This window comes from Corylus avellana, chromosome 5, assembly GCF_965113065.1.
Source record: "Corylus avellana chromosome 5, dhCorAvel1.hap1.2, whole genome shotgun sequence".
Lineage (NCBI taxonomy): Eukaryota > Viridiplantae > Streptophyta > Magnoliopsida > Fagales > Betulaceae > Corylus > Corylus avellana.
In genome coordinates this window covers 30,082,142-30,106,537 of record NC_142494.1, presented here as the reverse complement: position 1 = coordinate 30,106,537, position 24,396 = coordinate 30,082,142, and the positions used below count along the sequence as shown (strand labels likewise).

Sequence of the window (24,396 nt, the reverse complement as noted above, 5' to 3'; positions counted from 1 at the left end):
AAAAAAGGCAGAGATTTGGGAGTGAAGTGCCTTCCGTTTACCCAGTGAGTTTTTTTTTAAAGAGACGATGAGAAGATATTCAGTGGGCTATAAGAGGAAGAAGGAAAAGTTGGAAATAATACGTTTCTTATAATGAATCAATCACCAACGATGGGTTTTGACTAATACAGCATCAGCTTCTAGCATGATCTGAGAATCCAAGTCCATTGCTTTCATGAAAAAAAAAAAAAAAGCAGATCATTGGATTCCTAACTAGTTGTATAATACAACAAAACTTTTGTTAGGCAAAACGCCAGGTTACTACATGAATTTACCTGATCCTCCGAGGGCTCCCATCTACATCTGACCCTTGCAGGCCATAAAGCTATAATGTGTTCTGTAGATTAAACCTCCTCCTTCCCTCTTGCCTATAGTTTGGAGTTTCATCTATTGTTCTTCTCACATAGTCGACGAAAGGCTTAGGTGTTCGAGGAGACTGTTCGTTCAGAACAGCAGAGCCTCTACGATCGGGGGTCACAGGTGCCGGGGTACTTGGAGTAGGAAGAGCAGTGGATGGCTGATGTCTGTTGGGCCTGTCCAAGAAACATATAAAGATGGCCACGGTCAACACCAACAGCGCCAAGCAGCCAACTACGCTTACCCAAAGGGTTTTATTTATTGTAGTTCCTGAAGCTGCTTTTTGGGTAGGCTCGTAGTCAACATCTATATACACTCTCTGACCTGTAAAATAGAATAATAACGATGAAAATTTGATCCTATAAGAAATACACCCTCTATCTGTATCTCTCAGAGATGAACTTTCTGGATTGCTGAAAGGAGTGAAGTTGTATTAGGATCAAGGACTAAGAAGGCTCACCATTGGCTGGGAGAGTAATGATGATTTTATCTGCGAATCTCTTGTCTCTTAGCACTTTGATCTGAAGACATGGAGAAGAGAGATGATCAGTCTAGAGTACAAAATCATCTGTCGTGTTTTAAACAGCTTTAGAAATGAACCCAGTGCACTAATTATTATTATTTGCTTAGCTAGTAGTCGGCTGCAAATCAAGAGGAATGTTAGGATTTTGGAAAATGATATCATCTGCATTTCTGCATATAATTATACTACAAATAGTGTTCCTGAGGTTGATATCTATTTCAAGTTTAATCATTCCATTTTGATATCTATTTCAGATATCAAACATTCCATTTTTATAATTATACCACTGTATCTATTTCAAGTTTTAACAGTCCTTTTTATTTTCTCTCACAACAAAAATGGATTTTTGCTTTGCAAGACTCCATTCCAAATGATGGATTCTACCTTCAAGTATTACGAAGAGCACATGGAACCATTTTATTTCTACAAGACATCAAACATTCAAATGCCTTCAATCATATGTTGTTCCCAAAATTAAAGTTGGTAGGAAATTGTAAATTTAATTATTTAACAAATATTTTAATATTCCTTCTCACGTGTGGGGCTCAAATTCCTCTTCAACAAATGAGACCTAACACTTATAATATTTAACTAAAATAGGGAGTAAATTGTAGAGTTAGGGTTCGAATTTAGAACCTATGTTCTAATACCAAGTTAAATCGTCAGTTGTCCAAAAACTTTAAATTACTAAGAAATGATGAATTTAATAGTTTAATTAATACTCTTAACAATCAGTAAATAATTTTCAAATTAACTTGCATCATAAGTAATCACAGTAAATTAAGCTAATGCTCACCTCATACTGTGCACGTCCACCGATCCCAGATTCTTCTCTATAGATGGGGCTGATCATCATCAGATCATGCTTGTGCCAGTGGATTTCAATATCTAAAATGAGACAATAACAACCAATGAAGTCAGTGCTTCAATTTTTTTTTTTTAGCAAGTGATGCACTTATACAGTTAGCAAAGGTTTTCTTTGTTTTTTTTTTTTTTTTTTAGGGGGGGGGGGGGGGGGGGGTGTGGGGGTTGGTGGGGTTGATGGAAGAACTACAAGAACCCAAACCCAAAGGTGTTCTGTCAAAGCTTAACAATACCATTACCATATACCAGTCATTGAAAAAAACACAAATATTAATGACTTCCATTTTATAGGGTTGTTGAAATTCATATAAATGTACATGAGATTTGTTGAACAAATATCGTGAATGGTACAGATAGAGATAGATATGTATGATGCAAACATGTCATTAAGAATAGATTAATTCTAGAAGGAAGATTTTTGTCTCCCTCTTGTCTCTCTACAGGTGATGTGATTTTTAAAATTACCATTAAATTTGGAATAGATCACTATTGAATTAAATGGTAAGTTTAAAAGTCACATTACTTTTGGAGGGACAAAAAAGGACAACAGTCTTCTTTCTAGCATTACTCTTAATAATAAATAATTATGAAATACATAAACATATATATCCGATACGTTGAACAAATAATGTGTGGTGCAAATAGATATGTTTGATGCAAGCATCCATATCAAAAAAATGTATGATGCAAACATGTCATCAGGAACAAATGATACACAGCATTTACAGTGACGTGAATTGGTCTAAAACAGTAAAGATGGAAAGCAAGGAAAGTTCCCTAAAATCTAACCCAGTAGAGGAGTAGATTAAATTTCTTGAACAAATAATGTGAATGGTGCACAAAAGGGAATACAAGCGATAACTCAGCTGATCAGTTGTGATGAGTTTCAAAACCGAAAGTTGCAAGTTCAAAAATCAACAGTGTTTGATTGAAGAAGGAGAGAATGAAACCCCAACTCCATTAGCAGGGATGGGTTTAATGGGTAGAGAGAGGGATCACGCCATGTTATGAAGACCATGGTTAACACACACACACACAGGGAAAAATGTCTACCATTGTACCTGTATTCCCCAAGATGGTTATGATTGTCTTGTTAGAGTCTGGTGTCAGATTCAACTGCATCAAATTCTGAAACATTAAGAAATTCGCAATATCATACACTATTAAAATTGAGCTGATTTAACATTAGGGATAATATTCCAGAACCCCCATGTCTTTTTTCGTATTTTGCATTTTAGACCTAAGTTTTTAATTTGGCCAATTTAATATATGAGCTCACAAAGATTTTAAATCTAACACCTCTAGCTATTTTTTCCTCAATTAAATAACAAAATTGACTTAAAAACACTACAATTCCCTTCTCATTACAAAATAAATAAATAAAATTAATATTTTTTTAAAAAAATCAAACCGGAGTGTCTGGCGGCCATCCTCTCTATCACCCCCATCTTTTTTTTTTTTTTTTTCCTTTCTGTTTTTAATTCTTTAATGGGAAGAACATAATAGTATTTTTATATCATTCTTTTTATTCATTTGAGAAAGAAAAAAAAAAGGGGGAAAATGGCTAGAAGTTATATAGTCATGAAGCAATTAGGGGTAGGGCAACAGTCATCTAAAGTGATGGATGCTGAATTAGGGTTCCAGTCTCAGTTTTTTTTCTTCTCAAAGAAAACTAGATGTAAGCTGCTAGAAATGACTATATCATTACCTTGCCCATCTCTAATACCGAAAAACCTCCAATAAAAAGAGCAGATGCAGATCCAGAGACATAATTAGCTTCTCTCAAGGAAGCATTTATGGACACAGATATATCTGGTCTCATGTCTTTTGACATGGGTATAGAGTGTACCAAATGCTCTGGCGAGTAAGGGAAAAAGAGGCAATATGAGCAACCAGTGTCAAGATCTGTCCATGGCTTTGCATAGCTTCAAGCCCAAAAATAGAAACGAATATTAACTGATGAAAATATTATTCAGTAGATTTGCAGCCAGAAAAGACAAAAGAATATGAAACATACCCAACAAAAGGAGGGTCCACAATACAGTCGTATGGGACTTCCTTTCTGTTTCCAATCGCTCCAAATTTCTTGTCATATGCATTACTATTGAAGTAAAAGAGAAACAAGCAAAGACATTAACAAAGCACCATCATTTATATGCACCCATTTCCAAAAGAAAGCTAGCAAAAATGAAAACCACAGCTTTAGAACATTATAAAGTACACAACATTATTGATGACAAAGTGAAAGGTGATGGAGCCATAAGCATCAAGATAATAGATATATTTTTCAAAGCATCTCCAAATTCGAATGTCAATAATCAGAAAATAAAAAAATAAATTGAGTATTGAACAAACACCATTGATATAAAGTTGTTAAATTATTTCACGCCATGAATGAGTCTGCTAGCTCATGCACACACTAATGTTGATTCTCAAGAAAGCACTGTGGAAATTGTTATAACACCACTTGTCCCAAAAGCTTAAGCTAATAGGAAATGGTTAACCTAATCATTTAATTTTTATTCTCACTCCATCTCATGTGGGCTCAAACTCTTTCTTAATTAGTGACGCTCAACGTATAGAATATTTAACTGAAATCAAGAGTTTACAAACCTGAACTTCACAGAGAAGTTATATCCTTTTGTGGGGAAAGGAACATTTGTCAGCATCTCTTTTGGAGCACCCACAGAAATAATAATACCTGTCAGCACTGTACCCGTAGTTCGCAGTTCCAAACTCGAACCCTTGAAAATAACTGTTCACAGGTAACAAGTTCCCACTGTGAAAAAGGCTATCATCATATATTCAAAGGAACTCATAGACGCATAGAGAGAAGATATCTCACATTAAATTAGTTGGGACCAGCAGCTTTGACAAAGTTAAAAGGGTTTTATTCATTACCTTGGGTTGAACCTTCCCCAACTGCTTCAGCTATTCCAGACAATGTGTCCACGGATATAATACTTGCATTAGCAGTGAACCACCGGCCAGAAACTTGATCATTTAAACCTACCATGTTAAATGTGGTAACATTAAACTAAACAATGTAACATTAACTGCTAGAAAAAAAAAAACAGAATGAAAGATTAGAAGGAAAGGTTACTTTTCTGCTCAAAGTATCTCCATGGCTATTTGGAAACGGATTTCAGAAGAGAATTATATGATTATTTTGTCTTCAATACATGAGAAACACAATGATATAAGAAAATACTAGAATATCCATTATATTTCATAAAGAAAGCTGTGCTAAGAATCTGCATTCATTTCATGCAGTATTGCCACCCTAGGACGCAAGTACTCCACAGTCCACCCCTAGAGTAGCAAATGCATTTGGCACATATATATTTTCATACAATGAATCTATATCCATATAACCTAAATATATCCATTCGAGAGAGCATTAGATAACATCTCTAATGCGTAACAGTATGTGATGAAAATATGTAGAGAAAAGTCAGGCAGATTTCAAAAGGAATTTAAGGAGTTAAGAACTGTTTATGTTTATTTTACAACTGCTTTCTGGTTTCTTTTGTGTGCATGTGCTTATACATGGTTTTGTGCAATAGTCCCAGGGGTTTCAGAAGGTTCCCATATGAGCCCAAAAGTCCCATATTCCAAGCTGCCTGGAGTGGACTGAACGATGCTAAGATAATTAGATAAGGTTCTTGAACATGAACCCAAAGGTCCCATATTCCAAGCATTAATAGTTTAGAGTAAATGATGTTTAAAGTAATAATATTATCATTTACAGTTATGAAGTGCTTGAAGAAGAATGCTATAACACTTTCACGTTATAACAAGAAGCCAATAGTTGGTAGATAACATTTGTTGGTTTCCCTCGAAGAGGAAAATTTTTGAGGTGAAGTCTTTCTATAAGGTGAAGTTAAATCCAGCCCCGGTGGATGGTCCGTGGAAGCTTATTTGGAAGAGTAAAGCTCCTCCGAGGGTGGCTTTTTTCGTTTGGACGGCGGTTATGGGAAAAATCTTAACATTGGACAACCTACGAAAAAAGAACATCATTGTGACAGAATGGTGTTGTATGTGCAAGAAGAGTGGCGAATCTATTGATCACCTTTTAGTGCATTGTGAAGTTGCTGTAGAGGTATGGAATATGATACTCCAGCTATTTGGTATAACGTGGGTGATGCCGAGGAGTTTGAAGGAATGTTTGGAAAGTTGGAGAGGGCAAAGGGGAAAGCGATCAGCCGTGCACATTTGGAGGATGGCTCCTTTGTGTGTAATGTGGTCCTTATGGAGAGAAAGGAATGCGCGGAGCTTTGAGGATCATGAAATGGGCAATACAGCATTGAAGCAAAGGGTGCTACAAACTCTCTTCTCTTGGAGGATATTGGGGTCTTCTTCGCAAGCTTCAACGCTTACGGAATTTATAGATTTATGTGCGTCCTTTTCAGTTTAAAGCTCGTGTAGTGGGCTCTATTGTATACTTCCTGTGTACATGGGTTGCGCCCCTTGCGCTTTTTATACAATGACTTTTACTTATCAAAAAAAAAAAACAAGAAGCCAATAGTTATAAATAGCAAAAAGATATAGACACTACTGCAGACACTGAAATTGCATATTATTAGTAACTTGACAACAGATCTCACAAGAAGATACAATAACTATAAATTAGTTGTGAACAATATGAAACAGAAGTATGTTCACCCTAGACCCACCTTCTATGCTGAAGTTAAGATAAGCTCCTTTGTGCAGGACTGGGGTTTGAGGATGTATATGAGCACCAACTGAAATCTGAAGAAATTAACTGATCTTAAACTCTGAATAGGGTTGGTGAAAAACAAAAATGAGAACCAAAGAAGAAAATAAGAAAGTAAAATGCATATTGGGCTTACTTTTCCATGTTGTGATGAGAACAATATTTGGTTAGTACATAAGGCTTATTTCAGACATTAGTCTTAGGGAGTTGCTATGAGGATTGACTAGAAACCAATAAGGTGTGGCAAGGCTGCAAACGAGCTGAGCCCCAGGCTGTTCAAGATCAGCTTGATAAAATAAGTGTTCAAGCTCTCACACAAACTCGAGTCAAGCTCATTAACTTGGCTCACGAGTGATCAGCAAAGCTCAGGTCCAGATTGATCTTAATATTTCGGTAATAAGCTCGATTCCAGCTCAAGTTATGCTTGGTGCATTTAACCGTGGTTAACTATATATATAAGTGAGTGGAGGGTCAATGACCAAAAAAATTATTTTAGAAGGTCATCTTAAGAACTTCATTAATAAAAGCAACTAAAAAATTTCTTTCCAAGTATACTGGAAAAGGTGTATGAGCAAAAACATAAATCAATAGCTTGCTAAGTAGAATTACGTTTTTATTTTCCCAATCCATGTTAATCAACCCCATTGAGCTGAAGTAAATTATTAGCCCTAAAGCTTCGCTTCTCCAACAAACAAGCATAAAAACAAAACTCAAACTTGATTCAGTATCTAATAAACCTGCTAAGCCAAGCCAAGTGCTAGCTGTTAGCTGATTTCATTTACAGCCCATGGTGTGACCCATCTAGTTATAGTCTCAAACCAACTATACACGGGTCATATATTCAGCAATGATTGAATAAAAACAGAGATCTCTTTTCTCCCTGTGTACTTGGGTCGCGCCCCTCTGCGCTCTTTAATGCATTATTACTTATCAAAAAAACAGAGATATCTTTTTATAGTAAAAATAACAGGAAAAAAAAAAAAAAAAAAAAGTGGAAAGAGAAAATTCGAAATAAGAGTCGGCAATATTCCATTTAAGATGTAAAATAACTTTGAATCATAAAGGTAAGCATGCTTGAGTGTTTTGGCATGAAAGAATCAACCCCTTTCCACAGTATTAATACCAGTAGATTAAAAAAAAAAAATCCAAGCCCTTTATGAAGTTTTTCTGCAGAGCTTAGCTTTTAAGCATTAGGCAAGAGAAATGTACGATTTACAGATGGATAGCAATTAATAGCTTCTTTAGCACAGACATTCATGGGATTTTGAAGAAAAGGATAGTACGTACGAGCACATAGTCTGACTTCAGCGGTGAACCACTGATTGATACTCGCACGAGAGCTCTACCATGCCGTATTGCCTTCAACAAATATTTGGACCTTGAGTTACATTTAAATGATATGGCCAGGAATAAATTCAATTACAGAAATAAGTATTGTCGTTTGTTCATCCAGATGTGATTTGCCAAATGAACGATTTTACATGATAATCAGTGATAAAGAAAACAAAATTGTAAAAGGTCCAATGCAATCCCCCTGAAGCTTGGACTATTGAAACTCAAAAGGTTTATTTAATAGCACATACCTTTAGATGAATATTTCCGTCTTCATAACGTGTATGGTTTATGGAAACAACATCTTGATAGTTTGTTTCAGCATAAACGAGAATTGCATGATATGCTTCATAAAAAGGATTTCCTGGTCGATAGCAAAATCGCAAGCAGACTGATGAGGACTTAAATCCAAAACATATAATTACCAATTAACATTTAATATTACTGAAACTTTACTACCTAGAGCATCATAATAGCTTATTGCAAGTCTAAGATCAGCACCAACTGCAAGATTGATTACATGAAAAGGGAACTCCTTATTTGTTATCCTTATTTGAGCCACCTGGTCAAAATGCAGAGACATTAGGCTATTGAGATCTAAAATTATAAACAAAGTTGTCAAGAATGTATACTCAAATACCAATGAGAATAAGATGAAGGAAAGGTACAAGACGCAACCCATGACATCATACTTAATTGCCAAAAGCTACAGAGTCACTACATTTTCAACATATAGTATGAACTCTACATGCATGTACCACCTTAAGAAATGATAGCACAGGTGCCCATGCAAAATAGGTATCAACAATATAGATATGGAGAAACATATTTGAAGTAATATAGCTTGCCTAGATCAGGCACCAATAATCAGCCCTCCATAAATTACCTCAGCAACCCGGACACAAGATGCTATCTCAATTCTTCCTGTTGTGCGATCTTTTGCCTGAATGCATGCAAGATTGTTGCTGTCTGTTGTCTTTATCCTAGCCCCATGAATGGAAATTGAATCTTTCTGCAGAGCCTCCTTTTCACCACTGTATCTTAATAAAGAATATACAATAGTTCCCTTCCAACTCTGACTATCCCATTGGCCATATGATTCTGAAGATGAAGGCAATAGATTTGTTGTAGTATAATGGGGAGGAAGAACCCAGGTTATGGGAACTCCAAGAGCAAGAGGGAGATCAGGCACCACCAATAATGACACAGATGCAATATATAACCTTGACCCTGAATTAGAACCGGGAGATATAAAATCGCATGAGAATGTGAGATTGACGTTTGTCCTGCCTGCAGATCTGGAATGGAGTAATAGTGGCATATTAGAAAAACCTTAGCTAATTAAGATTTGTTGATTAGAATAGACCTTAGCTAATTAAGATTTGTTGATTAGAATAGACAGAAAGCAGATGTAGCCACACCCCACAAGAGGTTAAGATGAAGGTATTAGAAGCACAAACAATCAGCTAAGATGAAGGTATAAAAACGTCAAATTACATAATCTTCATAAGTAATATTTACTGGAGAGTGCCAACTGAAAATAAGTATTACAAGCAAGTGCCTAAATCTAGTCATGAAAAGACAGGCTGAGGAACCTCTTTTGGGTTCAAACTTCTGCCAAAACAGCACAGCTCTATAAATCTCTCAGCCCTGTTGTTAACACACGAAAATTACAGCCCCAAATTTTCCTAGATCTAGCAATTCTTTTCATAAGTCCTAGATTGCAAAGTAACCAGCTGGTGGGTACAGATCACAATCAGACAGCTGAAGACATCACTACCATACTGCCGGTGCCAGCAACCAGCTGGAAACTGAATCTTCCATAATCCAAAGGCATACCAAGTAGTTTGGCTACAACATTTTTCCAAAGAAAAATGATTAAACAGACATATATGGAGAGGAAAATTATGATGGAAGCTTTTTTTTTTTTTTAAGTAATCGAAATATCATTAAAAGCGTAAGGCGCCCGCATGTACACATGAAGTATACAAGAGAAGTCACCTAGCTAACATACTTCCTGAAAGCACTCTTCTTAGTGTAGGAACAGTTTCCTCAAAGGAAAAGGCAACTTCTTAGTGTAGAAACAGTGGTTAATACACATTGTACAAATGAGCAAAGGGCATAAGTTTTGGGCCAGTTATTGGTGAACCCAAAACACTTTCATATGACTTCAGATAGTTAAGATGACAAAGGATATATTTACCAAAAACAAGGGTGCATGAGAAATTAACCAAATGCAATCATCCATACGATGTCATAAATCACCAATTGTCCCAAAAGTTTAAGTTGATGGGAAATAATGAATTTAATCATTTAATTTAAAACTAATACTCCCCCTCATGCGTGAGCTTAAATTCTCTCATAACAAGTGAGGCTCAACATATGAAATATTGAGTTGACATGGAAGATAAATTATAAAGTCAGTGTTCTAACTCAGGATCACTACTTTGATACTATGTTAAGTTACCAATTATCTTAAAAGCTTACGCTGATAGAAAATGGTAAATTTAATCGTTTTACTTAATATTCCTTTTTTTTATAAGTAATGTTGTGCATAACAAAAAGCGGGCACAACCCTAGTACATAGTAAGTATACAAGTGAACATCTAAAAAAACAAAAAGAGAAATATGCTATTTAATATTCTAACAAGATGAAATATGTTAATTCACGGTTCAAGAACAATTGCTTTGTTAGTTCAATGCAAACATTTTCAGCATAAATTATGACGCATAACATGGATTTTATAAAATCCATTGTTGTAGTAACTTTAGTTTACCTTCCATGCAAAACCGTGACAAAACCAAGCTCTTTCTCATCCAAATAACTAGTGAATTGAACTTCTTTTGAACTAGCTATTGGAGATTCATACTTCTCACCATATAAATGCTCTAACACGTGGAAACTCAACACCTAAACAGGTAATGAAGAAAAGAAAATAGTCATTCCTCCCAAACAATGAATACATATCCCTAATAAACACAGAGGTAAATGACAAGAGGACAAATTAGCAAGTAGTAGTTAAATACAGAACTTATCCAACCTTTTCATCTTCTACAGTCCACTGATAATTTTTGCAGAGCTCATAAAAAGAAAATAAATCCCCCTGATAACAGAAGTCAATCAGTATTCTTGTAAGAGAAAGGTCAATTATTGTTGGTTTGCAATTCTTACCTCAGGACACACAGGGTATATTGGCATATCACGGCCAACACCAAGCTGTTCACTTTGTACATTCAAAATCATCACAGAAGGAATTCCTACTTTAACACTGCCATATGCTTGACAAATCACGGTATCTCCTTTGCCAAAAAATGTGGCAAGAACAGTCTGATTATAGCAAGAAATATAATGGATTAGAGGAAAAATAAGATAATAAATAAGATATACTAAGGAAAAAGAAAAAAATAATAAAGTTGTACAGGCAGCATCTTCCAGTCTTGACCAGATAAAGCCAATGGTGAATAGGTTTAAGGAGGAACAGAACCACCCCTCCTTAGACCCTCTTTTATAAGGATGAACCTGTTTACTTCTAGTATAATTCGCAAAATATTAACATCTGGCCTCATAATAACCCAAAAACATTAATCCATTTATGAGAAACCAGATCCACGCCTTGGATATGCAGCTGACTGCAAATTATAGAATCTGTTTCTTTAAGACAATCAAATGTCCCATCGCTAAAAGAAACTTTAAAATCTAGTGTTAGGTAATCCATGCAAAAAAATAGCTAAACAAAATACTTGACAGTAAGTATTGACAGGGCATCATATCTTACAATATTGCCAGGTGAATTTGCAGACAATCGTCCCGAAGACTTCTGAATTGTTGCAATCCCATCATCCATACTAGCGTACTCGACATATACACCGATGGTTGGACCTCCGTCAACAGTAAGCTAAGCATATAAAAATAGAATGTCCTCAAACCAAAAAAAAAAAAAAAAAAAAACAGCAACAATGCTCAGCAACAATGCTCACGCATGCACACACAAATACATAGAAAATACGCATAATAGTGTCTGCATGTGCGTAGAAGGTGTAGGCTAATAAAGGACCTCCAAAGTCAATGGAGAAGGCAGAATGAAATCTAAGCATCCACATCAGCAACCAATGAATTTCTATTTATCTTAGCATTTCCAACAAAAGCTTACATTTAATAAGCATCAGCAATAAGCAAGCAAATGGTAATATTTCCAGTACATACCACATACGATGCACCTGGTGCCAGAAAAATATCTGGAGGGTGAATTGTTGGTGGTGCATAAACTTCTATCTTTATTGGTTGACTCAAAATTTCATGTCCAAATTGCTGTGAAGCACTGACCTGTTATCAAGTATTATATTTAAACTCACATAGCCACAAATTCTGGACAGAGAAATCTGACAATGAGTGCTAATTCATATGGATAAACAGTGAACTTACATAAAGAGTTGTAATCCCAAGATGTGTACCCATAATTTTAAAATTTGGCGCTTTCACATTCACATATCCATCACGAGGACTTGACGTGTCATCAATGTCTATGAGCTCAATTATATGATCCTCAATATGTACATGAATATTCATGTAAGCATACTGCATCACAAGTTCCCAATCACTGAGGTTATTATCTAGAATAGATGAGAAAAACCATGACTCACACACAAACAAAACCTTTTCGAGAACAGAAAGGATCAAGGCCAAGAATATCTATAAAACGCTCTATTTTCCACAAGCAAATCACTGCAACTTCTAGTTGAAGTGTCCCACTAAATTCAGTTTAAAAGCATTTGGAGTAAAAGGAAAATTGAAGTACATAGCTCCCCTGAAAAGAGAGTTAAAAAAAAAAGACATTCAAACCTGAGAAGAGTCAAAAGTACTTCCGTCATTAATCCCAGCCATTATGTTGATAGTTTGAGAGCTTCCTTCCTGAAAATATCAAGATAGCTTGTAATCAATGCCAGCAGATCAGCTTATAAGAAAAATACATCACCAGGAAAGACTAACCATAAGGCTTATCTCCTCTTGTGACGTAATCTTAATCCAGTCTATATCTGCAACTTGAACCTGTAAAACATGTATACATCTATGAGAAACCACACACAAGTGAATCAGGAGTTTGAACATGGACGATGAAGGCTGTCATAACCAGTATAAACAATAACAGAAAAACAGTAAGAAAAGAAAAGAACAAAAAAAAAAAAAAAAACAGCTCACAACTTTAGAAATCAGACAACACTAAATAATTTCAAGATTGCTCAAGATTATATGTTACAGAGACAACCCAAGGTCAAGATTCTAAGTGTACCCAAAATGAGAAACATTGCAAAATTAAATTCCCACTTTTTCCGGGAAAGTCATGACAAACTTCAGATCATGCAGTTGTATCTGTGCTTGGATCAGACCAATTAGCTGATTGGATAGTTTCATTTATTTCCCAAAGATGACCTCAATATCATTGATCAATGTTGTCTTAACATGGGCGCTATGGCAACCACTGAAAGTGAAGGCCTTTCTGGCCTTGTCTTAGCCATGGCAGTGCCGGTTATGCTCCAATTTACTATCCATGACCACATGGATGACAACAGCGAAAGTAAAACAAATCGATGACAAGATGGTTTGGCAACTTGATTTATTTGTATCGTTCAATTGGTGAGAAATTCTGGGAAATAGGAGAGGATATTTTTAATAATCACTGATAATTTTAATGGACCTCAGGTTTAATAATGCCTCTGTGAATCAGGTTGCGAATATCTCTATCCACCATAAGTTCTACTCGAACAAACTCTCCAAAAAGATTTCTACATAAAACAAATGATTTCAATGGGATAAAGATAAGTATAAAATTATATAGTTCTATCACAATAAGAAAATCTTTCATCAACAGTACAAAAAAGACTGAGGAGTTGGTTCAGGTGGAAGAGGTAAGTTCAGCTCCGCTTAGAAAGCTACGCTCTTAAAATAATATATATATAAAAAATAAAAAAATAAAAAAAATAAAAAAATAAAACCGACTGAGCAGTTTCTATCAGAAAACAAATTGTGCAGAAAGCACAGAGGGAAGAAAAGAATTACCACAGCAGAAGCTGAAATTGGAGGAGAAAGCCCAATATCATGAACTGTAACAAGTGCATTACCCAACTCTTTTGGAGACAGCATCAATTGTAAGCATTTTAAGCCCGGTGGGAGTGGAACAATTTCTACTACCCGAGGATCATTCACAGAAAACTCCAAGAAACAGCTTCCGCCAATAATTGACAAATTTAACTGAAATAAGGAAATAATTGCATTGTTTAACAGTTATATATAGCACTTGATATATAAGGATTATATTTTCTGACACCACCATGTTTTGCCAAATACATGACAGCATTGGAGAGGAAAGTCTGATCACCAAATTGGGTTGAATGTGTTAGTGACAAGGGTTTGTTACGGTGGTATTTTGGTTCATGTATTGAATTTACAATATATATATATATATATATATAATGTGGTGAGAGAGGTTAAGTATGAAGTACCGTGCCTCCTCTTTCTCTCTAATATTTTCATGCAAACTTCACAACACAAATAATGCATTTTTATTTGAAATCAGGCTAAAATAGTAACTAAGAACATTAGGATTAGAGTCTACCTTAGCGTCAGGATTGAAAAATAACAAGTTGAATTCCGGTTTGATACTAATAGTAGAAACAAGCTGCATATTAGAACAAATCTGAAGGTAAGAACCAAACCTTGGAAGAAAAAGTAACAATTAGAACAGCATGCCTACTAGAATACACAATTAAAAGAATAAAAAACAAGGACAACAAACTTCAACATGAATCTTAAGAAATTTTTTATTGATAGGAAATCAAGCAAATATCATTAAAAAAGCGTGAGGCGCTCCTAAGTACACAAGAAACATACACAAGGAACACCCAAAAAAAAAAAAAGAAAAAAAAAAAAAAACCAAAACCAAAAAAGGAGAAACACCAAGACACCCACAAAAGAAACCCTAAACCCGCAAAATAGCCCTGCCTTTACCCAATTAATTCATGCAGGGAAAATAAAATACATAAGCTTCTCCTTGAGAAAAGAAAAAAAAATTACAAACTTCACACCTGTAATCGTATCGCATCTGTAAGAACATTCTCTGAACTTTCTAGCAGTTGAGCAGAATAATGATCAGTCACACCATCAAGGAAACCAATAACGGTAGCACGAACTATGCACTGAAAAGCAAAGCATTTAACATCTCAGCTTAGAATCAACATTACAATTTACTCATCATAACATGGAAAATATAAAAATTGTATTTTGCTAACTTGAAGCACAACTAAAAACTATAGTCTAGATGTCAAAAGGCTATCTAGACATAGTAGATCACAACTTAGATCCAAGTATCTACAAATAACATAACTAATCTAATAAAATGATAGCAGAAATTAAATAATCAGATAATTAGTACTGGAAGAGCAATCATGGACTTGGAAGAATTCCTAATTCTGTGACCTGCATCCTTCAACACAAAAAATGTCAAATAGCTGTGATAACTGTACTACTGTGCCATCATCGTCTCATAAAGCAAAAGATTTGCCTTTAAAAGCCTTCATTTTCAGAGCATAGATATAGAGCGTTCCATATTATAAGTACTATAATTCTAAGATCACAGAAAATCTGGCATGCTGTGCGCTACTGACAACGTTTCAGAAATTGAAATAAGAAAGCAAATGCTTTATCCATGGAACCTAAAAAACCAGACATGTGGATGCAACCTTGTCCTAATAATCCACTAGAGTCCAAACATAAACCAAAAAATCTAAATGAACAGCTAAAAGGCATAATAACATGATATGACAATATGAAGATGAACCATTAAAGTTTAGGAAGTACCAGTCCTGGTTCATTTTGCAAGACCAAAAACCTCTCCCAGCTGCATTTAGACCTATCTGAATCAAAAGTGTCATCCCAGTGAGCTAGCCCATTACAACTGCTTAGTTCCCACCTCAAACAAAGAGAAGATGAATTTGCAAAAGCTTCTCCAGAGTTACTTATGCCAACTGCAGCAATTCGAACAATGCGTCCATTTGCCACAGTAATAGGGGTGACTCGAATTTGCTCGGAATTGCGGTCAGCTTGAATTGCAGTCCTTATAACACCGCGTTTGTTTACTTAACATTGGCATCAATTCACCCAGAAGCATAAAGAGTTAATTTTATGGAATATTAAAGTAAAGTCGGTGCAAGCAATTTTGATATAAAGGAAATAATTTGTACCAGGTTCATCAGCTATTAGTGCAATTGAAGAAGGATAGCTACACGAAAGTAACGACAAAACTTCTGCTATTGCCGGCAGAGGATGGTCATCCCCAACCAAATTACCACGTTTGAAAACAAGTTTCTGTGTCATTTTAAAACAAAAACAAAAAAGAAAAGACAATACATCATGACTTTGAGATTTAGAGAGAGGGGGAGAGAGAGCCATATTAATCATAGCGCAAGGAGAGAATGCAGAAGCTTACATAGTTTCCCGGCTTTTCACATACAACGCTGTACACACTTGTGTTCTTGCCAGATATTTGATGCACAAGAACTCCATTTTGAATGTGATTGTGCCCTTCATCCAAACTTTCCACATTTTCAATGAAGTCAACACCTTTGTCCCACTGTTCAGGTCCACCAAGAAGCATGATATCTAAATGTGTTCCAGGAACAAGATATAACTTATCCAAATTTTCCAATAGATTATCAGCTTCTGCTTGAGCCAAATCAAACCAATAACCACCAAATTGGCTTCCATCCCTAGCCTGACAAGCGATAAGTGGTGGGTAGGCGGCAATACATGAAGATGCTTTTAAGACAATAGACCCATGTAAAGAGTTATCAACGTGGTGATAATCTTTCAACAGAGTGGCAGACAACATAGCTCGACCAGGACCAGAAGCATATACATAGGTCCAAGAGCATGGAGGACCACTTAAAGATGCAATTTGCCCAACATTTTCCAGCATGCCTAAGACAGGTTTCTCCTCTGTAGCATTGACGATAATGAAAGACTCGCGTCCAGCTTTCCACTTAATAAAGGATCTAAAAGCATCACATCTATAGAAATAGGAGCCTGCAGTTGACAAATCAACTTTAAAAAAGAGTTAACCAGCCATAAAAGAAGGCAAGTTCAGATAGTTCCAGTATATGGCATTACCACTGGATGCTTTCATTGTCACTGCAGCTTCAAGATGTGATCCCACAACAGTCTCTACAGGGAAGCTATGAAGCATAACCATAGATGAGGGGATGGAAACTTCAATCACCACCTATCAATAATTATTTAGCATTATGAATACAAGAAAGTGTTAACAAAAGGGTGGAAGGGAGTAAAAGAGATAAGAGCCACGCAGAGATTACATACATCTAGAAAAACCAACATATTAAACTTTGTGCACAAACAACAAAAGGTGTAAAGGAACACTAGCGTTTAAGGCATGTCCCTTGTTTTAGTGCACCAGCTTATAAGATTTTCTCAGCATTTTTGGACACAGCAAGCACAAATGTAAGTGAACTCTTACAACACTCCTCATGAGAAAACACCCCATTAATTACCTGCAGAATGACCTCACTAACATCTTCACAAATTTCATTTTCTTCTTTTCTTGGGGGGGTACAAGTCACCTAGATAATGGCATAATAATGCCGCATGGATTTCTGCTCAACAGGAAAAAAGAAAAAGAGAAAAATGTATTTTTCAAAGTGACAGTCTCATGGCTTGTAAATGCTTTCTTGTCAAGTTATCACAAATACTTCATGGAAGATGGTGGAAACTCATCCAATGTCAGAAAGATAATTAGTAGGAATTGATAGATTCTAATGGACATGCAAAATTACGGATCTCAAGTCACAGATGCAGAGAGGCAATAATTCGTCAATGTTTGGCCTACTAACACATAAATCCTTATAAATATAAATAAATAATTATTTAGGAAAAAAAAAAAAAAGAATAAGCATCTGTAGAGCAAATAAGGAATTTTCTTGACACCCAAAAAAACATTCTCCTGTGCCAATAGCTCTAGCTCATATGTGATCTCCTCCCCCTTATGAAAATAGAGTGGAGAGTAAGATCGTGCACCCTAAACATTACCTCATCATAATTCAATGCATCAAAAACAGATTGCACTTTAACAGTAGCTGAACCAGGCTTCTTGGCCTGGACAACCCCTGAAGCAGATACCGATACAGTAGCTGCGTCTGAGGAAAACCATTTATAGTCACTAGATGCCTTTGCACAACCTACACAATCTCATAGAAATCAGAGCTGATCAACAATGTCAGCATTAAATTAAGCACTTTACAGAAACTCAGCAGGTAGAAAACTACCAACCTCCTGTAACCCTTAGCTCCACCTCCTGATAAACAGCAGGGGCCCAGGGAAGGAGAATGCTTTGTGCTATACCACTTCTTTGATCCAAACTAAACTTTACTTGATCACAAACCATGACCTCCTGCAAAACCTTGAGAACCTGAAAGGGAATATAATCAGCAAAGACAAATAAAATGTTATTTAAAGATTACTTCCTCAACAAGAACCAGGCACCCCATCCACAATTCAAAAGGAGCAAAAAAAGAAGAAGAGGAGGAAATTAAGACAACAGACAACAGAGGTATGATAAAGGGAAAAAAAATAAAAAGAGATATTCAGAAAATAAAAAAGAAGCTTAAAATAAAAGTACAAAATAATAAACTAATACAAGGTAGCACCTCTTTTCTTTCTTGGTACCCGCTATGATATGCCAAAGAAGCCGTCAATTTTCCTAGTCCCTGTGAAGTTGCTTTCAAGATTCTAGAATTGCCCCAGCCATGTTTGACTGCAATATCATCTGACACCATGAAAGTTCTCCAGTACTCAGACTGGTTATCGTACAACTTAACATCGTCACTCTGCAATGCATGGAAGGAATTTCTGAGGGGAAGAAAATAATGAACTAATTGATGCAACAGAGTAAAGTGAATGCATTTTAATGAGTCGAAAAAGACAAACGGTAACCCACATATTATCCACGGATAGGAGCAAAGAAAAATGCAAAAACGAATAGTGAAATAAAGCAAATCGAACAAGAGAGAAGAAAATGCAATTACAACATTTTGACACATAAAACTGACAAAGTCTTTAAAAAAAAAAACTATATACATTGTGCAAATGCAAAGACAAAAGAAATTTTAGAATAAATAAAGATCGAGAATATAAAGAACACAATATAAACAAAACATGAAGGATTTTGGAATTTGTAACACCAGGAAAAAATGAAAGGATGCAAATAATAATAGAGTATTAAGAATAATAAAATATATGTCCCGGTCATGACAAGGTTCCATTCAACTGAGCTGAAAACCAGAGAGCCTCGGTCACACGGCAGTCACAATCTGTTCGAGCGGGACTGCCCAGAAACAAAAGGTTGAGGCTTTCGAAAGAGGAAAGGAGGACCATTAGGGTTCTGAAATATTTTAGGGTTCTAAATAAACCTAGAGTCTAATCTATACCTTTCAGATGCAGTTATCCAAATGAAACTATATAAAGGGGAAAATACCTGCCAGAAAACAAACATTTTGGACTACTATCTCTTTAGTTCTTCTAGATTACAAAGAGGAGAACGCTTAACCTTTTGCCATACACCAACATGGTTCAAAATTGAAATTTAGAACATCTTAATTCTGCATAACTATGTCATTTTTATGGGGACCCACGAACAAACTAACTGGACTTGATAATCAATCCAATGGCTTCAGCAAACCCCTAATAAATTATTTCTTTGATAGGTATATTACATAGATATGCTTTTAATACAATGACTTTTACTTATCAAAAACAAAAAAAGGTATATTACATAGATATATACCAGATAAAACCATATTACTTTTCTAGTATCATGTAAAATTTGGAAGGCCAATTAACATAGGCATTGTAAAAGGAAAATCCTACCAAGCTAACTTTTTTTCATACATAATATTAAAAAGTGAAACTAGAAGAGGCATCACTTACCTTTGTAATGTAGATTTCTTGTGCACCAGGTCCTCGTGAGAAAACCTTCATTTGTATGAGATATTGACGGCCAGAAACAACATACCAACGTGCCACAGGTGGAATTACTTCTGCTCCTTCAAGAGGATCACCAGAAGCAGAAAACGGAGCTATGTATAAACGTAAAGTATCTGGTACGACAACGTTAAGTGATGAAACTTGTATGTGTCCAGCAACCCTTGTATCTTCAACCACAACAGTTGTTACCCCTAAACCCAGTGCATTTGTTAATCCCATCATAGAGTCCACTTGAGCAACCGAAGAGTTTGAAACAGACCATCGATGATGTGGAGATGGTAAAGCCACCACTGAAATTCCAGGAAAAAGATGGTAAGTCCATTGAAAATGTGCTGCGAATGAAGCACTATGTAGTCATTCCATGCATTTACTTAAGAGGCAAATACCAATACAACATTAAAGAATCAATGCAACACAACTAAAAACATAAAGCTAGGTAGCATAATGACAAATGAAATTAAATATGCAGTGTTTTTAACACACACACAATATATATATATATATATATATATAGATAGAAAGTAAAAGACGCATAGTTGAAAGTAGCTCTAAACTAAACCAATATCCAACAACAATCCCTGAAAACCTCTATGCCTGCATAATGCCAAAACTATTGAATATTGAGTCTCAGCTAAAGAAACTTAAGTAGAAGAAACCTGATTCGAAACTAGGTCTTCAATCAAGGGAATATCCAACTTTCAGTGAAACCAAGGTAAAAAGACTCAAAGCTCACACTAGTTTACTGACTACTGTTACAGTGACAACTCCACACAAGATAATTCCCAGAAGAGTTTTGGCTGTTCTTATTAAGATGCTTGGAAATCAAAGGTCAAAAACAATCATCCATCTGGAGAGAGAGATCTTACAACATGCCAAACCAATTAAATAGTCACTTCTAGCTAGTACTATGCAGAGTTCAAAATTTTATCACATCAAGATTCAAAGACTTGTTCTTCGGGTGTGCCCCTCCGCTAGTCTCCCTCCCCTAGTCTACTTTATTTTTGATATCAGGACTCAAGATTCATATAATTTTTGCATATTTCAGATATGAGACTCTTTTTTTCTGGAATTAAAAAAATCACTGAAGCCACCAGAAGACTACAACCCAAATCACGTGTGTGTGTGTACGCGTGTTTTATATAACACTACCTCAAAATCAGTGTGTGTTTTATATAATGCTACCTCAAAATCAACCCCCCACCCCTCCTCCTAAAAAAAACAGAGAGAAGAAAGAAGGCGGGGAAAAGACTTTGATCATTCCTAAAATGTAACACATCATGAAACTCTAGGAGGAAAAAAAATTAGTTGACCTTGAGGAATTGTTGCAACAAACTTACAGTTTCCTATTTCTGGACTAGATGCTTTCCAGAAAGTAACTTTTGGAATTTCAACAAAGAAATTATGCTTGCTATTGCACCCCTATATTGGTATCCAGCATCTACAGTTCCATAGAATCAAAAGCTAATATTATGAAAAGAAAAGGTTTCATTTCATACAGCCCATCATCCTGGTAGGCAGAGTCATAAAAAATTGAGGGCATACTGACACAGACATAAAATGTGCCTTTAGAGAATTATTATAAGGGTCTTGAAAAAGGAACCTTGGGGAGTATTCTCACGGATAACTTTTAGGGTATAATGAACAGTAGCACCAATGAGAACAAAAACAGGTGAGGGAGGATCAAGAGACATGGCTTCTGCTACGGTTAGAGTAATCCTATCAGCCATGTGCTTTAATCTCGGCTCAAGCAAATGCACAGCAACAATCTCCTGGCCGATTTCGACTCCTTTTACAACAAATGAATCTGAAAATACACCCTGCATCACATAAAATAGTTGGTTATAAACATAGAAGTATAAGAAAGCATACCGCCAATGCTCATTCACATTCACTAGCAGCGTACATACACTATCTTCAAGTTTTATTTGGATATCTAAGTCGCCACACAATCCACCGCAGTCGCTTAGGGGAGAATCCTTCAAAGGAACATGGGCAAGATGATGAGGCAATCCATCAGTTTCAGGCATCAGGTGCCACATGAACTGTAAGCCCACTAGTGACGAGAAATCATTTTCTGCAAAAGAGGATGACAATTGAATTAAATTTTAGAACCAGGCCAAATTATATTCAAGAAATAATAAGCAACCAAATTTAGACAGAAAAAGCTGTTCAACCTCCAAAAGCAGCTAAAAATGATAGAAAAAAGTGTTGTCCACATATATCAAACACCAAAGTACTACATACAATAATTACTTCTGGAAGTACCTTCACTATCAAAGGCGCGGACACGAAGGGTAGCAAGCCCATCTAAGTCAAGCTTGATAGAATTATGAAATATCTGAATCCTAGAGAAATTGTCGATAAAAACTTTGCAACGAATTACAGTCCCAGTGTGCACATCAGCAGCATAAACTGCAGTCTCCTTTCGACCACTGTAAGGAGCAATCGACCTCAGCCGCGCGCTTGTCGAGCAGTGACTACTTGAATTATACTCGGGTTGCACCGATAGAATATCATGATGATCCCAGGACCTATATATATTTTTCAAACAAAAAAAAAAAAAAAATCAGGTAAAATGCCTCAACAATTTGAGTATCAAACAAAACGCACATTGAAAGAGAACAAAAGAGACGAAGAAAGCAATTTCTCAGCTACCGTTTCGCATTTCCTTAACACTATCAATTCCATATGAAGCTAAACTAACCAGAATACTTGGATTCAGCTCAGGTCAGTGGAGGTTCCTCTTTTCTTAGGTCGTATCATGATTTTAAACAGCTCTTTTCTTTTCCTAAATTTTCTGGGCAGCCAAACAGAGCTCCCAGGTTTATCAAGACGATCCACGCTTAACAAATACAAGCTCAATGCATCAAAACACACACACACATATACATAGAGAGTGTGTGTGCTTACCACTTGAAGCAACCATCACTTCCTTGAAGCCTGTACTCCACAGGATGAGTCATTTTGGGGGGCAAGAGTATATTTACATCGGCGATGTGCGGACCAGACGGCGAGTACGACGTCGTTGGGTCCAAGACTAGTAGCAGAAGAAGAAGAGCTAGCGGTAGAGCGAAGTACAACATCCTCAAGCACATTGAGCGCACCACAACTTGGCATAGTAGTAGTGGCAGGTGAATCTTGAGTGAGTAGCTGAGACTGAGAGAGCTTTTGAATTTGAACTGATAAATTATAAGGGTTTAGGGTTTTGGAAATTTGAGAAAGGGAATAAAAGGTGATGGGGAACTGGGACGTAGTGGGAGACGCGGCGACGCGTGATTGGTGCTGAGGTGGAGAGTTGTCTCAGATTCGGTGCGCCTTTTTGGTAAAGTCTCTTCACATGTTCACTCATTTTTACTCCGACTCACGTCACGTGAGTTAAATAATTTTTTTTACCTTTTTAAGTAACTTTCTAAAGAAAGTAATTTAAAATACGTGTCACGTTAAATTACTCTTAATTATAAAAACTATGAAATTATACCGCACGTACTCCACCCACCTGTTCTTTTTCTCTTTCTCTGTGATGTTGCTACGCTCGGGTCTTGTACCTATCTCTCTTTTCCACTCCATTGCTCCTTGAGTTAAAAGGAGCGTCTATCAAATAACATTGCACTTTACTTGAATAACAATAAAATAAAACTTTTCCGATGCCGGAATTTTACGCTTGGCTCAGGTGAGTCTGGCTGGCTGAAAATAACACAATTGAGGGTGTCTGATTCTTCAACAAACAAGAATAGTTATATAGATTAATTGGTTGACAAAACATAAAACAAATAAAAAAGGGTCGGCTTGACAAACACCATGAATGGGCTTTAATTCTTTCTCAAACCCTAACATCACTTGTTGTCTTTTTAAGATACTACACGTATGTCTTAGATTGTGATTCATTCTTAAATAGGAGACATTCTCATCCAATCACACATTTAAAGAATCATTCATGTCAAAATTCATTCAAGTCTTTTCCATTTCACACAACAACATCAAAGAACAAAACCATCTCAATCCTCGGACCACCTACCTAATAACTCATTATAAATGAATAACATGCACGCATCAATATATATAGAGAGACTCAAACCACACGCCTTCTTTTGGTGTTTTTCACAAGATTAAATTTTATTTCATAATTAATTCAAATTCCATGCATTTACTCCTAAAACGAACAAAGAATCAGGAGAGACACAAAACCCTAGCCCATTTGTAGCCGTCCCCATCTCTCTTTTCCATTCATTTCTTTCAAATCTCATATTTTCTTACATTCTCTCCAAAAAAAAAAAACTCAAGAACCATATTCGATTCTCTCTCTCTACCAATCTACCAATCAAGATAGAAGGATTTCAATTATTGAAGTTTTCTCATCCCTAAATCCACACACACGTAAGTATTTAATTTTGATTTTGTTCCCTTTGCTGATTATTTTTATTTTTTATATATGCTAGCTAATGTGTATATATATTTCACTTTTCATTTTTATTTAGTTTTTCTTGTTCTGATGGATCAGTTTCCTTCATATATAAAGCG

General features: G+C 36.0%; 1 protein-coding gene across 6 annotated transcripts; it reads right to left on the bottom strand.

The window, feature by feature from the left end:
- Positions 1-104: 104 nt before the first annotated feature.
- Positions 105-23,061, bottom strand: EMB3012 (embryo defective 3012). 6 transcript variants are annotated; one of them, XR_015912113.1, is made up of 37 exons: positions 22,789-23,061; positions 22,144-22,409; positions 21,786-21,952; positions 21,479-21,695; positions 19,822-20,168; positions 18,543-18,722; positions 18,166-18,304; positions 17,926-18,074; positions 16,993-17,104; positions 16,313-16,908; positions 16,068-16,191; positions 15,685-15,962; positions 14,913-15,023; positions 14,444-14,506; positions 13,888-14,079; positions 12,820-12,879; positions 12,673-12,741; positions 12,256-12,408; positions 12,037-12,156; positions 11,609-11,728; positions 11,005-11,160; positions 10,874-10,936; positions 10,610-10,743; positions 8,719-9,130; positions 8,292-8,394; positions 8,084-8,196; positions 7,788-7,859; positions 6,460-6,535; positions 4,685-4,792; positions 4,397-4,538; positions 3,801-3,884; positions 3,492-3,708; positions 2,845-2,911; positions 1,716-1,807; positions 857-917; positions 315-720; positions 105-209 (listed from the first exon to the last, which is right to left on the bottom strand). XR_015912113.1 is itself a non-coding variant. In XM_059593329.2 (36 exons), exons 1-36 carry the CDS (start codon positions 22,971-22,973, stop codon positions 365-367), a joined length of 5,904 nt encoding a protein of 1,967 aa, XP_059449312.2. In that variant the 5' UTR covers positions 22,974-23,061; the 3' UTR covers positions 109-364. The 6 variants fall into 6 exon arrangements, 5 of the variants coding, with proteins under 5 accessions (XP_059449312.2, XP_088372666.1, XP_088372667.1 ...); XM_059593329.2 differs by having other exon boundaries at positions 109-720; XM_088516540.1 differs by having other exon boundaries at positions 109-720; positions 3,633-3,708.
- Between the last annotated feature and the right edge of the window lie 1,335 nt (positions 23,062-24,396).